The following is a 16394-nucleotide window of genomic DNA, read 5'->3' as shown; positions in this document are numbered from 1 at the left end:
TTATTTATATGCCACCTTTACACGGTTCAAACCATGCTCAAGGCAGCTTACAACTTGAAATACATAGCTACAACAGAAGTCATAAACAAATAAATATCAAGAAATAGACAACCAAACTGAATAATTTGCACACAAATCACAAAAAGATCTAAAATAGATACAAAAAAACCTCCAAAAGCTAGAACAGCAAAAAAAGGGGGGGCAACTTTTAACAACACTGTAGTAGTTGCACACAAGGTCACACCATTTCTGGCCTAGCATTCTCTTTTCGAAGATGTGTTTTAGTTACATGAGCTATCAGCTACCTGTCCCAAAATGTGTTTTCACTGACTGTACTTCGGATTGTGTGGCTGCAAAGTAGAGATCTGTGTCTCTACTCTACTGAAATCCATCTCTCTGGGCTGCAGGTGGCTGCAGTGCGAGAAGGGATGTCGTGGATCGTCCCGGTCCCCTTGCTTTCTCTTCTGACTGCTAAGCAGTTGGAGCAGATGGTCTGCGGAATGCCAGAAATTTCTGTGGAAGTTCTGAAGAAGGTTGTACGGTACAGGGAGGTTGATGAGCAGCACCAGCTGGTTCAGTGGTTCTGGCACACCCTGGAAGAGTTTTCGAATGAGGAGCGTGTCCTTTTCATGAGGTTTGTGTCAGGAAGATCTCGCCTGCCAGCTAACACAGCGGATATCTCTCAGCGTTTCCAAATAATGAAGGTCGATCGGGTAAGGTCCCACTTTTCCTCCTCTTTATTGCTGTCCTGCCTCAGTCTGGCAACAGAAAGCTAGTAATCACTGGACACTGAAACTTTTGAACAAGTAATATTGAAACTGGAGGTAGCCTAATAGATCTGGCCCCACTGGCTTAGAATGTTTATGTAAATGCTAATCTGGAACTGACAAAGCCTGTGCAGGGGAGTAGATGAAGAACTTCCTCTAGATCAGGGTCAGGGAACCTGCGGTCCTTCGGATGGTGTCTGTCTCCATCACCCATAGCTACTGGCCATACTGACTGCGGCTGCTGGGACTTGGAGCCCAGCAACATTTCCCTCATTGCGAGAAGTGAGGCTACGGGGAACCAGGCAGAGGGCCTTCTCGGTAGTGGCGCCTGCCCTGTGGAACGCCCTCCCATCAGATGTCAAAGAGATAAATAATTACCTGACATTCAGAAGACATCTTAAGGCAGCCCTGTTCAGGGCAGTTTTTAATATGTAACGCTGTACTGTTTTTAACACTGATTGGGAGCCGCCCAGAGTGGCTGGGGAAACTCAGCCAGATGGGCGGGGTATAAATAATAAATTATTATTATTATTATTATTATTATTATTATTATTATTATTATTATTATTATTATATTTGGGAGGCCCTCACAGGTTCCCTCCTCCATGCTGCAGATGAAGGCATTCAATTCTCGCTTGAAACAAGGCTCCCTTGGGGAAAACCAGTTGTGGTGAAGCACAACTAGATGGGGCAACGTGCCAAACTTAGCTATTCAAAGGACTAATGAAGTTGCCCAGCAGAGGAATGGGGCAGCAAACACCAGCCCACAAGGAAGGTTGGACTTGGGAGCTCTTTTTTTTAAGTGGCAGAGCCCCTATTGGTTCCATTGGGATCTTTTCCTCCTGTGTTCTGTTTGTGGAACCACTGGGGAGGTGAGAGATGTGTGGTGTGGTGAAAGGCCTCTGATGGGGATCTACAGAATGTGTGTGGGGGGTGTCTTTCCTGTCATCCTATCACAATGACAGCTAGTTGTTTTTAAATCTTCTTTTCTAGCCTGTATAGAATGGATCTTGATCTCTCCATAGAATAGAAAGTGATCTTTAGAAGCTGGGCTGTAGGCATCTCTCTTAGGGTGTATTTTTTTGAAATGGGGGAGAAGTAGTACAAATCATATTGCCAGTTTGGAAATCCCACACTCAACATCTCCCACCCCCCACCCCCTATGAGTTTCAGGCTGGCTCGTAGTATCTTGGTCCCCACACACTCCTCTGCCTTCCTCCAGTACGTATTGCAAAGTGAGGGAGTTGGGAGGAAAGGATGGGAGGCAGATACCTGCCTGAGCTGTCCCTGCATTGCCAATGCAAACTCTGAGAAGGGTGGTTTTTAGAAGTGAACACTGGATTCGGAGAATCTTGAGCAGAAGAATCCCGAGCTTTGGGGTTGTTCAAGGGAAGGTATTTCCCCCCTTGAATATTAATATCAATATCAACAACATCAATACCATTAACACCAGGAAGAATAAAAAATATTGGGTCCCCAAAGTTTCTGTCAGCAGTGGAGGATCCAAGTATGTTTGGAAGTCTTCATTGCACAAAATGGAAATACAGTGTTACTTGCTATTTCCTCTCACCTTGCCACTTATTATTGGGAAAGAGGGACCTTGGAGCCTGCCTGGCTGGGCCTTTCTGACTCTTAAGAGGGTTCTTAAAAAAACAAAAGGCCTAGACTGCTCTCTCTACAAGTGTGTGAACAGACCCAGCCCTAAAGTGTTCTGCTTCCCTTTCTGCTTAACCATCTTCTTCCTTTCTCTTCCTTTCCACAGCCTTACGACAGCTTGCCTACCTCACAGACTTGTTTCTTTCAACTGAGGCTCCCACCCTATTCCAGTCAGCTAATCATGGCCGAGCGTTTGCGCTATGCAATCAACAATTGCAGGTCTATAGATATGGACAATTACATGCTGTCCCGAAACGTGGACAACGCTGAGGGCTCAGACACAGATTATTAACTCTGTGGACAAAAATCATCTGCCTTTTTCGCCCATGTCAGATTTCAATGTTGACACCATTTGATGGTAACAATAGATGTTTTAGGAACATAAACAGCTGCCACCTTTTTAGTTACTCTAAATGTAACAAAACTTAGATGTGTTTATTTTTTTGTGACTGTAAACAAAAAAAAAATGCAAAAAGTGAGATCAGTAAGGGTTTTCTCCCCCTCCCCCCATATTTTTGTTCACTTTTGATAAGTTTGCATGGAGCCTTTCTTGTGCATTTTTGTTGGGAATGGTACATTTTGTAAACCCTCCCAGTGAACATGAAGAGTTGTACATTGTGTATAATTGTTCATTAGAAAGGACAGTTTTACATGAATATTCATATATTTATTTTTGTTTTAATTTGAAATGCCTGTCCAGGGTTCCTTATGCAGAGAAAATAAAGCAAATTCAAGAACTGAATTGTGGTTTTGTCAGTATTTGACATGGTGCTGACCCAGAACCGTGGCTTGCCATTTGGGTCTCCAGTTTGTCTTTCACAGTATATTAATTTCCTTAAATGAGGTTGACAGCTGAAACCGGGATGGAGGCTTCTGTAATCTGGCACATGAAACTACAGGACTTCCAATGAGAGCTGGAACATCAAAACAGGACATGTGCTTTGTTCACTCACTTTTGTCTTATGGCTCAACAATTAGTCTTAATTGTGCAGCTGTGGATGCAATGCTACTTTTTCTTACAGTCCCAGAGGAGTGCTAATCTGAGAGGGCTTTCAAAGGAAGCTAGTATAAAAGTAAAGAGTAGTGAAGAATTGCAGTTAATAGATTTACATCATTTGCACTAAGAGAGACGGTAGAGTTTAAGCCACTGTAAGGGAGCAATTTCCTTTGTCAGTTTTTGAGGTATTTTTGAGATTCCAGTAAATAAAGCATCTGTGACCCTCCAACTCACACCAGCGCAAGGCAGTATAGTAATGGTCAGGGAAGAGCTTGGTGTCAAACAGCTGAAGGGACCCAGTTGTTCCCTGCCCAAATGGAGGAAAAATGCATTCTCACAACATCAAGAGCGGGTTCTTTCTGGATCTTACTAAGTAACCTAAAAAAGAAAAAAGCACAAAAGCCAAAGCACTTTATGAAATTGAACACTTAATGTTCCCAAACCATCAGGAACTGTTCCACACCCCACACTGCCCACTTAACAAATTCCTCTGGCAGCTGTGAGGTTGCTAGTTCTGAGTACCTAACTCCAGGGCTTTGCCATTCTCACCATTTAGTGAGTTTGTGCATGAGAACAGCCAGGTGACTGTGTGCGCATGGTCACCATCTCACAACAGAAAGAGCCCAGAGCCCGGCAGCTTCTCTCTTGGCTTAGTGCCACAGCAGCTTCTTGAATGCTCTTTCTGCAGGCGAGTTGCTGCCTGGCTTTTTGTCTGGGATCATGTCTGCACTTCTCTCTGCTTTTAGAGAGAGCAATGGACGATTTTTACGGACTTGCTGCAAACCAGCCTCAGTTATATTCCTGCAGAAGTCCACATGTAAAATTTCTAAAGATGTAGCGTAGAGGATTACAGCTTCCAAAGTCCGGTCAGTTATCTGGACACAGTTTTCAAGTTGGAGAGTGCTCAGACAGGAGCAGCTCATCAGAAGCAGCGTGATACAGTCATCTGTGACATGGCCACATCCAGACAGCATCAAAGACAGCAAGTTGGGGCATCTGAAAGAATGAATGCTATAGGTTAGCAAAGTAAAACGTAAGCCACACAGTGCTAAAGTCCTCTACCCCTCACTCCACTGAAGCCAATTATACTGACCATGTTCTCTAGGAGCAAACAGCCCATAGAATACAGTAATAAATTGCATTAACAATGGCCGTTAATTTCCCTCTAACGTACAACTTCCCTGTTTAGGGAAGTTTTTAATATTTAATGCTGTATTGTTTTTAACACTTGATTGGAAGCCGCCCAGGGTGCCTTGGGAAACTCAGCCAGATGGGTGGGGTATAAATAATAAATTATTATTATTATTATTATTATTATTATTATTATTATTATTATTACAAAACCCTCTCCAAACCATGTATGTATAGCTATAGATGTAACTTAGGATAATGCTTCAAGCATCTAATCAAGTGGACTTTCTAATTCCAGGGTGACTAATTTGGGAGCTTCAGTTTGGTAATGATGATGATAATTTTTTATTTATACTAACAGCTAGAGGGCCATGAATTCCCTTTCCCTGCTCCAGAAAGCTTATGCCAGAATAAATTTTAATCCATTAGGTTCCACAAAACTGTTGCATTTGCAGCATCAGACCAATAGTGAATATCCCTCTGCAGCATCTCCCAATATTATAATCTAGCTAACCTCAAAATATTTAGAACATATCAAATATAAGCTAGTTAAACATACTGGGAAGGTTCTTCCAACTTAAGTGAGGTAAAGTCATGCAAAGGTGAACCTGCTGGATCAGACCACAGACCTATCATCTTACAGCATTCCCTGCTTGCATTCTGCCCAGCAAGAGAGCAGAAGCCCTCCTGGTGTTTCCTAATAACTGGTAGCTAGAGGCAGAATATAGCCATCACAAGTGCATGGAGGCTATTCTCTGCCTTGCAGTCTTAGGAAGACTTCACCATTCAGCAACTAAGAGGAGGATGCATACACAGATTGGCTACTGAAGCTTTTCTGCTGTTCAATACCAATCTGTGTGAATGGACCCTGTTCATGTAAGGGCATCTTATGCCCTAATATTTGTTAGTCTTTCAGCTGCTCCAGGAGTTGGGAGAATTGCTTGATAGACCTCAGATTGGCTGTGCAGAACACTCTACCCCACAAGCTCAGGCTATTGAAATTTTACTGAAGAACAGAGAGCAACATTTAGAGCCAGGCTATACACATCAGAAACTGTGTGTGCTACGGTCTCTAGCTTCATGAGCTGTGTTCTATAACTGGATCAAGCACAAAATTTTGCTAGATGAGAAGAGTAGAGGGGGATTTCCCCTCCCAGATTAAAAAATATTATGAGGCAGCATGCCTGGTATGAATGAAGGAGTGGGTGGAATTTAAAGATGTGAGGACTCTGGATTTAGAAGGATATGACTTGAGGTTTGGTTGGCACAGTTATTTGTACAAGACTAAAGTAAAGTAAGAGACGCGGGTAGCGCTGTGGGTAAAACCACAGTGCCTAGGACTTGCCAATCGTATGGTCGGCGGTTCAAATCCCCGCGGCGGGGTGAGCTCCCCTCTCTCAGTCCCAGCTCCTGCCCACCTAGCAGTTCGAAAGCACCCCTAAGTGCAAGTAGATAAATAGGTACCGCTTTATAGCGGGAAGGTAAACGGCGTTTTTGTGTGCTGCGCTGGTGCTGGCTCGCCAGAGCAGCTTCGTCACGCTGGCCACGTGACCCGGAAGTGTCTTCGGACAGCGCTGGCTCCCGGCCTCTTAAGTGAGATGAACGCACAACCCTAGAGTCGGACACGACTGGCCCGGACGGGCAGGGGTACCTTTATCTTTAAAGTAAAGTAAAGGCCAGTGGAAGTGATGATATTCCAGCTGAACTATTTAAAATTTTAAAAGACGATGCTGTTAAGGTGCTACACTCAATATGCCAGCAAGTTTGGAAAACTCAGCAGTGGCCAGAGGATTGGAGAAGATCAGTTTACATCCCAATCCCAAAGAAGGACAGTGCCAAAGAATGCTCCAACTACCGCACAATTGCACTCATTTCACACGCTATCAAGGTTATGTTAGGATATTTCCGTTCCACCTTAAAAGGGAGCAGGCTTTGTAAGTCACAGAGTCTGCGCATGTCCTAGTCACAGGATATTTATGCTTGCTGTTTCCTTTCGGTTTTGCCCAGTTGGCCAGAGATGCTGACACAGAACGGTCACGTTTTCTTTTGTTCTGTTCTACGCTAAATAAAGTCTGTAAATTATGCTCTTCTGCGGTGCAGCTTTCTGCCTGTGTTTCTGCTGATAAACATTGTGCACAAGCCTGGAATGTGGCAATCTGTTTCTAAGGCTTCGTGCCGCTAACTGTTGGATCTGCGTGACTACGGGAGGCCGATGGATCGTCCGGCAGCCGGCTTGGGGGCTCAGATGGACACTATCTCCCTGGCAGTTTCCCAACAACAAGGTTTCGGGCCCAGATTCACAGCACCTACAGGAGAGTAAAAGCTGCAACAGACTGCGTTTGAGAGGTATGAAGTGGGACAAGCGAAAGAAAGGGAGGCTTTTCTGTTTTACCTCGGACGGAGTCTTTGATCTCCGGCACGGCTTAATTGGCCTGGGAGCTGCGCCAAAGAGGCTTCGTGATTAATGGCTGCCAAGATAAAGAGTCTCTGAAGTTAAAAAAGACTCACGGCTAATACAAAAAGCTGGAAATGGAGTTTTTCCAAGCTTCTGGAAATGCTGACTGTCCTAAGTTACATGGGCAGAATTATGAAACCTGGGCAAAATGGTGTGAAAGTTTGCTGCGTCAGTTTCGGGTATGGCATACCGTGAGTGAGCCCCCCCCCCAGTTCCTCTGACAGAGAGATGGAAAACCGCTGATTCGAAAGCGATAGACGTAATAGTCTTATCCGTATCTCTTGAGGAAATTAAGACGCTGGCTGGCAACACCACTGCACGTGGAATATGGTATGCTTTGATGAAAGCTCACAAGCCAGTAATCCCAGCCCAGAGTTTGACTGCATCGGAGGTCCTAGCTGTTTCCCAGAATGCGAGTGAATGCAGGGATGCTGAGGGCACCGGTTGCAAGCTGCAGGGGGAGCTGACCGTCACGTCATCCCAGGCAGCATACCAGCCTCCAGGGGGAGCCAAGGAGTCGGCAGCTGAGAGCTCTGTTTCTCGTGAGAACCAAGGCCATCGCCTTTGCAGAGGCCGGAAAGGCAAAGGTAAACAGAGGCAGACGCAGACATCTGCAGATGGCCAGGAGCAGAGGGAGGGTGAAGAGCCCGCGCCAGGGAAAAACAAAGCGTTGTTTGCTGGCACAGCTTCACCAAAGGCTAAAGGCACGTCTGCTGACCAGAAGCAGGGGGGCAAGCTGCAAAAGCCCACGCCAGTGGAAAGCAAGGTTTTGCTTGCTGGCACAGCTTCACCAAAGGCTAAAGGCACGTCAGCTGGCCAGGAGCAGCAGGGGGGCAAGCTGCAAAAGCCCACACCGGTGCAAAACAAGGGTTTGCTTGCTGTAAAAACTGCTCCAACAGCCAAAGGCAGCTTTGTTGTTGATTCAGGCTGTACCCGCCACATCTCGAAGGATCGGCACCTCTTTATCTCCTTCAAGCCTCAGGAAGGTGAGATCCACCTGGCTGATGGAAGGACGTTGCAAATCGCAGGAGAAGGGACTGTGAAACTTGCAAGTCTGCACACTACCATCAGTAATGTACTTTTTGTTCCAGGAGCGGCGAGCAACTTGCTTAGCGTCCCACAGCTTACTGGGCGTGGTTTTCAGATTTCCTTCAAGAGGAGCGTCTGTGTCATCAGTAAAGGCAAAGAGGACTATTTGCATGCAAAGTTTATGGATGGTTTGTTCCATATAACTTATGATGACACTGCTGTTGTATCTAATGCTGATTCTTGTTGTGTTGCACAAACTAACAAAGTTCTTCATGCAGGTTGCATTCACGATGCACATCGAAGGTTTTGTCACCTCTCTTGGAAGGCACTGGCCAAGATGCCAGAGGCGGTTGAGGGTTTGAACATCAAACCCTGTAAATTTCACATGAAATGTGTATCTTGTGCACAGAACAAGGTGAAGGTTGCTCCAAAAGGCAAGGAGTCTAGCAGGCAGGCTTCCAAACCCTATCAGCTAGTGCATGCGGACCTGGTTGGGCCACTAGCGCCCTCTAAAGGAGGAGCAAGGTACTTCATGATTCTGATTGATTCTTTTTCCAGGTACATTCATGTGTATTTGCTCGAACAGAAATCGCAAGCGTTTCCGAAGTTTAAGGCATTCTGTGCTTGGTTGGAGAATGTGCACGGTAAACGTATTTCCTGTTTGTTTACTGATCGGGGCGGGGAGTTTACTTCTCAGCAGTTTGAAGCTTTCCTGACTGAGAAGGGAATCCAGCATGACATGTCAACGCCCAGATCGCCATGGATGAATGGGCTTGCGGAGAGAGCAAATCAGACATTGCTGCAAGGAATGAAAACCTTGTTGCATGATGCCAATCTCCCCGATAAGTTTTGGGGGGAGGCTCTGGGGAATTTGGTTTATACCGTTAATCGCAGATTGTCATCACCCATTGGCTGTACCCCCTATGAGAAGATGTTTGGCAAGAAACCCAACATCAAGCACATGAAAATCTTTGGTTCTGACATGTGGGTACGCACACAACAAACCAACAAGCTTGGGAAGCGTGGGGCACATGGTTTGTTCATGGGGTACGAAAAAGGTGCATACAGGGTATGGATGACTAACTCTAAGTCCATTAAGTTCACAAGGAGTGTTGAGTACAATCCCAAGTGGGGGGAAAATGTGGGAATTTTCCAGAGTTACCCAGAGGAGGATGAAGGTGATGTCAAGCAAGCAGCTAAAGATGAGAAAGCTGCTGCTGTTGATGATGAGGATGATGATGATGATGATGATCAGAGTTCGGATTCCAGTTCAGTGGGCGGCGCTGCTGCTGGTGTCAGTGACAGTGATGACACAGCAGACTACGAGAGCGCAAAGGCCTCAGTCAGACCATCTGATGCGTCTGACAATGAACTGGAAGAACCACTGTTCACCATTGGTCATTTTTCTCCTAAGAAAGAGGAGATGAGTCCAGAAGACTTGTGTCTAGTACGTAGGTCTGAAAGGGCGACCAAGGGCAGACCTCCAAAGAGGTATGCTGATGAGTTTGCTAAGACAGCAACTGCTGTTCTTAGTAGCTCAGAGAAGGTGTGGGAACCTTCAAGCTTCAAAGAGGTTCAGGAGTTAACCTCTAAAGATGCTGAGCCTTGGCTTAATGCCATGAAGGCTGAAGTTGATTCCTTGAACAGGAACCAAACTTGGGAACTGGTACCGGTAGTCCCAGGAATGAGACTGGTTGGCAGCAAATGGGTCTTCAAGGCCAAGACAGACCAGAATGGCAAGGTAGTCAGACACAAAGCCAGATTGGTTGCCAGAGGTTTTTCACAGGTACCAGGACAGGATTACCACGAGACCTACTCTCCCACAGTCAAGTATGAGAGCATTCGGCTGATGCTCAAGATTGCTGCGGAGGAGAAACTGCATGTTACCCATCATGACATTAATACAGCTTTTTTGTACGGGGTTTTGGGGGAGGAGCTGTTCATGCTTCCACCTGATGGGATGGAGATACAGAAGGGAATGGTCTGTAAACTGCGGAAATCCTTATATGGTCTCAAGCAGAGTGCCAGGTGTTGGAACACAAAACTCACTGAGACATTGCTTTCTCTAGGTTTTCACCAGGGCAAAGCTGATCCATGTGTGTTTGTCAAGGAGGAGGGGCAAAACAAACTGTATTGTTTATGTTTTGTTGATGATCTTCTGATGTTTTGGAAGAATCAGGCTTTTTACCAAAGCACCCTAGCTCAGCTGAATGAGCACTTTGACATGAAGGATCTTGGTGAGGTATCCAACTATCTTTCTCTGCAGGTGGAGAGAGACCAAGCAGGTAATTTTCTGGTACACCAAACACAGAAAATTGCTGATGTGTTAACCAGGTTGAATTTGGTTGATGCAAACCCAGCAGACACACCGATGGTGACAGGTTACCAGGTAGACAGTACTGCTGAAGCGTTTTCTGACATAACGCTGTACAGATGCATTCTAGGCAAGCTGAATTTCATTGCCAGATGTTCAAGACCTGACATAGCTGTAAGCTGTAATCTGCTTAGCAGACATGCCAACAATCCTACGGTTCAGGATTGGAAAGCTCTGAAGCGCATAGCCCGCTATTTGAAAGGGACTATGCACTACAGGCTGAGGTTCACCAGTCAGAAGACTGGAGGTCTTGAAATCTTTGCAGATGCAAGTTTTGGAAGTGACACCACGGATGGGACAAGCACTTCTGGAGTATGCTACATGTACAACCACTGTCTGTTTGACTGGTTGTGCAAGAAGCAGACAACAGTGAGCCTAAGTTCCTGTGAAGCAGAACTCAATGCTCTGTCATTTTCACTCATGGATTGTGAATGGTTGATGCAACTGTTTAAGGACATCGGGGTTTCTGTGAAATGTCCTATACAAGTGTATCAAGACAATAGATCTTGTTTGGCTTTGCTGAACTCGGAGAGTTGCAAGCAGAGAACCAAGTACTTGCAGATTAAGCTACATCGTACAAGAGAGTGTATTCAGAAAGGACTGATTCGGGTGTCCTACATGGCAGGAAATGAAATTCCTGCTGATCTGTTGTCTAAGGTTGTTAACAAAGAGCAACTTAAGGTTTACACACAGAGGTTGCAATTGGGTTGAACCACAGGTACTACAGGTTACACGGAAAGGGGGAGGATGTTAGGATATTTCCGTTCCACCTTAAAAGGGAGCAGGCTTTGTAAGTCACAGAGTCTGCGCATGTCCTAGTCACAGGATATTTATGCTTGCTGTTTCCTTTCGGTTTTGCCCAGTTGGCCAGAGATGCTGACACAGAACGGTCACGTTTTCTTTTGTTCTGTTCTACGCTAAATAAAGTCTGTAAATTATGCTCTTCTGCGGTGCAGCTTTCTGCCTGTGTTTCTGCTGATAAACATTGTGCACAAGCCTGGAATGTGGCAATCTGTTTCTAAGGCTTCGTGCCGCTAACTGTTGGATCTGCGTGACTACGGGAGGCCGATGGATCGTCCGGCAGCCGGCTTGGGGGCTCAGATGGACACTATCTCCCTGGCAGTTTCCCAACAGGTTATGCTTAAAATTCTAGAAGGCAGGCTTAAGCAGTATGTAGACCGAGAACTCCCAGAAGTGCAAGCTGGATTTTGAAGGGGCAGAGCAACCAGAGACCAAATTGCAAACATGCACTGGATTATGGAGACAGCTAGAGAGTTCCAGAAAAACATCTACTTCTGCTTCATTGACTACGCAAAAGCATTTGACTGTGTCGACCACAGAAAACGATGGCACGTTCTTGAAGAAATGGAAGTGCCTGATCACCTCATCTGTCTCCTGAGAAATCTCTATATGGGACAAGAAGCTACAGTTAGAACTGGATATGGAATAACTGATTGGTTCAAAATTGGGAAAGGAGTACGACAAAGCTGTATATTGTCTCCCTGCTTATTTAACTTATATGCAGAATTCATCATGCGAAAGGCTGGACTGGATGAATCCCAAGCCAGAATTAAGATTGCCGGAAGAAATATCAACAACCTCAGATATGCAGATGACACAACCTTAATGGCAGAAAGTGAGGAGGAATTAAAGAACCTTTTATTGAGGGTGAAAGAGGAGAGCGCAACATATGGTCTGAAGCTCAACATCAAAAAAACGAAGATCATGGCCACTGGTCCCATCACCTCCTGGCAAATAGAAGGGGAAGAAATGGAGGCAGTGAGAGATTTTACTTTATTGGGTTCCATGAGCACTGCAGATGGTGACAGCAGCCACGAAATTAAAAGACACCAGCTTCTTGGGAGAAAAGCAGTGACAAACCTAGACAGCACCTTAAAAAGCAGACACATCACCTTGCCAACAAAGGTCTGTATAGTTAAAGCTATGGTTTTCCCAGTAATGATGTATGGAAGTGAGAGCTGGACCATAAAGAAGGCTGATCGCCGAATAATTGATGCTTTTGAATTATGGTGCTGGAGGAGACTCTTGAGAGTCCCATGGACTGCAAGAAGATCAAACCTCTCCCATTCTTAAGGAAATCAGCCCTGAGTGCTCACTGGAAGGACAGATCGTGAAGCTGAGACTCCAATACTTTGGCCACCTCATGAGAAGAGAAAACTCCCTGGAAAAGACCCTGATGCTGGGAAAGACGGAGGGCACAAGGAGAAGAGGACGACAGAGGACAAGATGGTTGGACAGTGTTCTCGAAGCTACCAGCATGAGTTTGACCAAACTGCGGGAGGCAGTGGAAGACAGGAGTGCCCGGCGTGCTCTGGTCCATGGGGTCACAAAGAGTTGGACACGACTAAATGACTAAACAACAACAATAAAGTACATAAAGGCTGCTTCAACCATTTGATTGGGAAGTCTAACACAATGTATGGAGTAGGTACTGAGACCTGTTAGAAAGAAAGAACCCATGCTGGGTATCCCCAATAGAGGTGGTAGCAATAAAAGATCAATCTGGAGGAAAAATGGGGGACATATAAGGACTTACTGGAATTTAAGGATGACACTACCAGACTCAAAAATTGAGAGCTACTAACAGGAGTAGTCACACACTGGTTTCAGTATACTCAAGCAAGATATATAGGAGAGATAAAGAAAGAGGGTTTGTGGAAGGCAGGTTAGAGTTTGAAAGCACACTATTAGGAAGCAACCAAGAAACTTACCAAGAGTATACCAAATCCTATTAGAATGGGAAACAAAAGATGAGTTAGTGAAGGCAGCAACGATACACTGGGCGTCGGATATTGGACATAATATTGAGCTATCTACATGGGAAAAACTGGAAGACAATAATTTTTTTGGCATGTTACACAATTAAAGAGAATATCCAGAAAATGACCTTACAGGTGGTTTCTGACATCCAGTAAAATCTTTGAATGTACAAGAAAAGATCCAACTTGTGTTGGAAGTGTTCAGAAATAGAGGATATGCTAATTTATATGTGGTGGAATTGTAAATGTGTCAAAAAAAGGGGAGATGGCATATAACGAACTCAAAAAAAATTAAGCTAACATTTCAAAAGAAATCAGAAGCCTTCTTAGAACAAATACCTAGGAAATACCAAACTGTACTCATGTATGCAATAACTACTGCGCGAATGTGTATCTATCGAATCTATCTATCAACAAACCCTACATTAAACATCAACTTCCCTTTCTCCCCTTCCATGATTCATTCCAATTTCTCCTTTACTGTTGCATATTTTAATTACTCCTTATTCTTTCTCTTCCAGTTTTTCCTCCATTTGTAATTTTACTGCTAAATTTATTCTAATCCTGCTAACATTTTAAGTTGCTTACAATAATTTTTCAAATACTCCACAATTTTTTCCTAAACTTCTTTAAAGACTTTTTGTTCCTGCTGTTATTCTATCAGTTAGGCTAGCATTAATTTCATCTGTCATTCTTCCTTCGTTGGTATTGTGCCCTCCTTTCATTTTTTAGCATACACCATTCAGGCTTCCATTATTGCATACATTAAAATATTTTTCAGATCACTGGGTATACCTGACCAATTATTCCTAAAATAACAGCTTCTGGTATTTTTATAAAAGACCTTTTCACCCCAAAAATAATTTCATTATAAATCATCTCTCAGAAGCCTTTCACTACTTTACATGTCCACCACATATGGTAGAAGGTACCTCAATTTTCCTTACACTTCCTGCAGTATCTAGTTCTGACTTATACATCTTCGGCAACTTACTAGGTGCTAGATACCACCTATATATCATTTTCATACTTTTAAAAATATTATTATTATTAATACCCCACCATCTGGCTGGGTTTCCCCATATAATTCTCTTTTAATGTATAACATGCAGTAAATTTTAGTTCCATAGTTTATCCCGTTCACTCAGTTCACTATTATATCTTATATCCCTTGCCTTATGTATTATTCCTGGTTTTACCAGCACATATTTTGTTTCCCACTAAACACTCTAGAAATCAATTTTTCTGTGTTCTCTATAAGCTCCCTTTCAAATTGTGAGCTTTGATTCATAAAACCATTTTTTTTAATTTTGAACATTTCATTCTATTTTAACTAGTCCCTTCCTGCTTCTGTAATGTTCTCATATTTCTTAAGCTTTGCCTCTTGGTCTGTAAAATTCAAAAACTCTGTGTTGCCCAGTCTCAGTCCATATTTCCTTTTTTCAAGGAGATTGCTTCTATGGGTGAAAGCCATAGAGATGTTTTCCTTTCCAGCAGGTTTTTGTATTTTTCCCACACTCTAGATGGAGTGACCTTTCTGCAGCTGTGGAATTATTTGTACCTTGTCTTAGGCTATCAATAGTTAATCTTCCTACAGTGAAATGAAGGAGGGGCCCAAAATTCGTTTGCTTTAGCTGGAGGGCAATAACATCCATTTGAAAACTGTTTGGAATAGCTGGCCAAGGTAAAGCACATGCTGGAAATTCCTAAGCATAGAAGGCTGCTATGCTTGATTTGATTATTTTCACCTTAAAAAGATGTTGGAATGGTCCCATGGGGAGGAAATAAGGGATAAGAATAGGAAGAACCCTACTAGAAATATTTTGTTGTACTGCCTGTTACAATGATTGAAGAGTACTCAAGAAATGCATGTAAACAAAAGTACTGTGATTCTGATGCGAAACCGCAGAAAATCTAAGAGGAATCAGATCGTACAACTGCAGCCTATGCAACTCCCATCTATCACAGAAGCCACCCGTTTTATGAAGCATTTCACAGCCCAAGAACTTACCTGTTGCAAACTTGTTGTAAAAAGTTATTGACTATGTGCTCGTGGGTCTTGCAGATGTTCTGCTGTAAGGTGCTCTTCATCCAGTTCTCAACGTTGCAGACTTTGACTTGGCTGGAATGCCAGCAGATGGAGAGATGGCGCAAGGCTGGTCCCAGAACAAAGTTGTTCTTGGTCAGTTCTGCAGGAGAATGAAAATGCAGCAGAGGCCATAACGAGGGATCCTGAAAGACCCTGAACAACTTGACACAAGTCTGGGCTAAATTTTTCCTGCTCTTTTTATCCAAAAAGGAGAAGATGTGCAGAAGGCATTCCCAATTCATCTGTGTGATATGCATTGCCACTGAGTGGCTGTAGGGAGAAGGTATTGTATGTTTCAGCAGCAAGACAGGAGGCCTGAACGGCTTCCAAGTCACTTCTGGTCTCTTGCACAAATATGGTGTGGAATGGAAGCTATTTTTGGCTGCCAGCTGGCAAAGGCGTTTCAAAAAAGGGCAAGGATCAAGGGGAGGCTGGCTGCAGACTCAGTCTCTTCTCCCCATGGAATGGCTAGAGCAGGAGCAAAATGGCTTAGTTTAGTTAAATCTTGCCTTAAAAGGATTTATTTGCCTCCGAGACTATTCATGTTTAGGAGGTGGTTTCTGCTTGTTTAGAGCGCTTCCCAGCCCACCCCTCTGTTTATGTCACATGATGGATAAAGCCACTGCTTCCCCTGTAAAAGGTCTGAAGCTGGTTCACATCATACCAGGGCAGCTCCTGATTTCAAAGAACGGCTGTGCACCAAAGGCAGCCCACATGGGGGAGACAGCCAAGATTTACACACTGTATAAATCCACTGAGATTCTACAATGCAAGTTTAAGACTCTCTGCTTCAAAGCCCTGGATGAGCAGCACCTAGTATGCTGGACAACAGCTGGATGCAGTCATTACTTAAGTCAGTAGCTCTCAAATGATGGAGTGGTTATTGCTAGCTTGCGGGGGGCAGGTTCTGTTATTTTTTGTTGTGAAGGTCTCATCATGTTGCAGAATGGGACACTTCAGCTACATAGTTCATGTAGTTGGTTAAACAGAGATGAGAAGTAGAGGAAATTTCCAGAGACTTCCAAGAAATGGTGAGAGCTCTGAGCTTGGTTGTGAGTTAAAAGGTTCACCCAGTCATTTGTGAAGTAGTTCTGCCCTCCTACCTTGCTGCCTGCC

General features: G+C 44.2%; 2 protein-coding genes across 17 annotated transcripts in view; one reads left to right on the top strand and one right to left on the bottom strand.

Moving 5' to 3' along the window:
- The window catches only part of HERC1 (HECT and RLD domain containing E3 ubiquitin protein ligase family member 1), a 118366-nt gene extending 115201 nt beyond the window's left edge, over positions 1-3165 (top strand). For all 16 annotated transcript variants that reach the window (XM_081170474.1, XM_081170466.1, XM_081170465.1 and 13 more), the window contains 2 exons: positions 408-713; positions 2530-3165. In XM_081170474.1, coding sequence (XP_081026600.1) covers positions 408-713; positions 2530-2715 — 492 coding nt within the window. In that variant the 3' untranslated portion in view covers positions 2716-3165. The remainder of the gene's footprint in view (positions 1-407; positions 714-2529) is intronic.
- Positions 3069-16004, bottom strand: FBXL22 (F-box and leucine rich repeat protein 22). Its single transcript, XM_081170708.1, has 2 exons — positions 15201-16004; positions 3069-4416 (listed from the first exon to the last, which is right to left on the bottom strand). The coding sequence occupies exons 1-2, from the start codon at positions 15533-15535 to the stop codon at positions 4071-4073; spliced, it is 681 nt and encodes a 226-aa protein (XP_081026834.1). The 5' UTR covers positions 15536-16004; the 3' UTR covers positions 3069-4070.
- Positions 16005-16394: the final 390 nt, after the last annotated feature.

Source organism: Podarcis bocagei (genome assembly GCF_964188305.1).
Source record: "Podarcis bocagei genome assembly, chromosome: 14".
NCBI classification, from domain to species: domain Eukaryota; kingdom Metazoa; phylum Chordata; class Lepidosauria; order Squamata; family Lacertidae; genus Podarcis; species Podarcis bocagei.
This window is presented reverse-complemented; position numbering and strand designations above follow the sequence as displayed.

Excerpts from the sequence above, each read along its gene's own strand:
- FBXL22 (XM_081170708.1), bottom strand. The coding sequence starts at position 15,535 with ATGCATATCACACAGATGAATTGGGAATGCCTTCTGCACATCTTCTCC. Across the intron at positions 4,417-15,200 it reads TTACAACAAGTTTGCAACAG|ATGCCCCAACTTGCTGTCTT; the intron begins GTAAGTTCTTGG and ends TCATTCTTTCAG.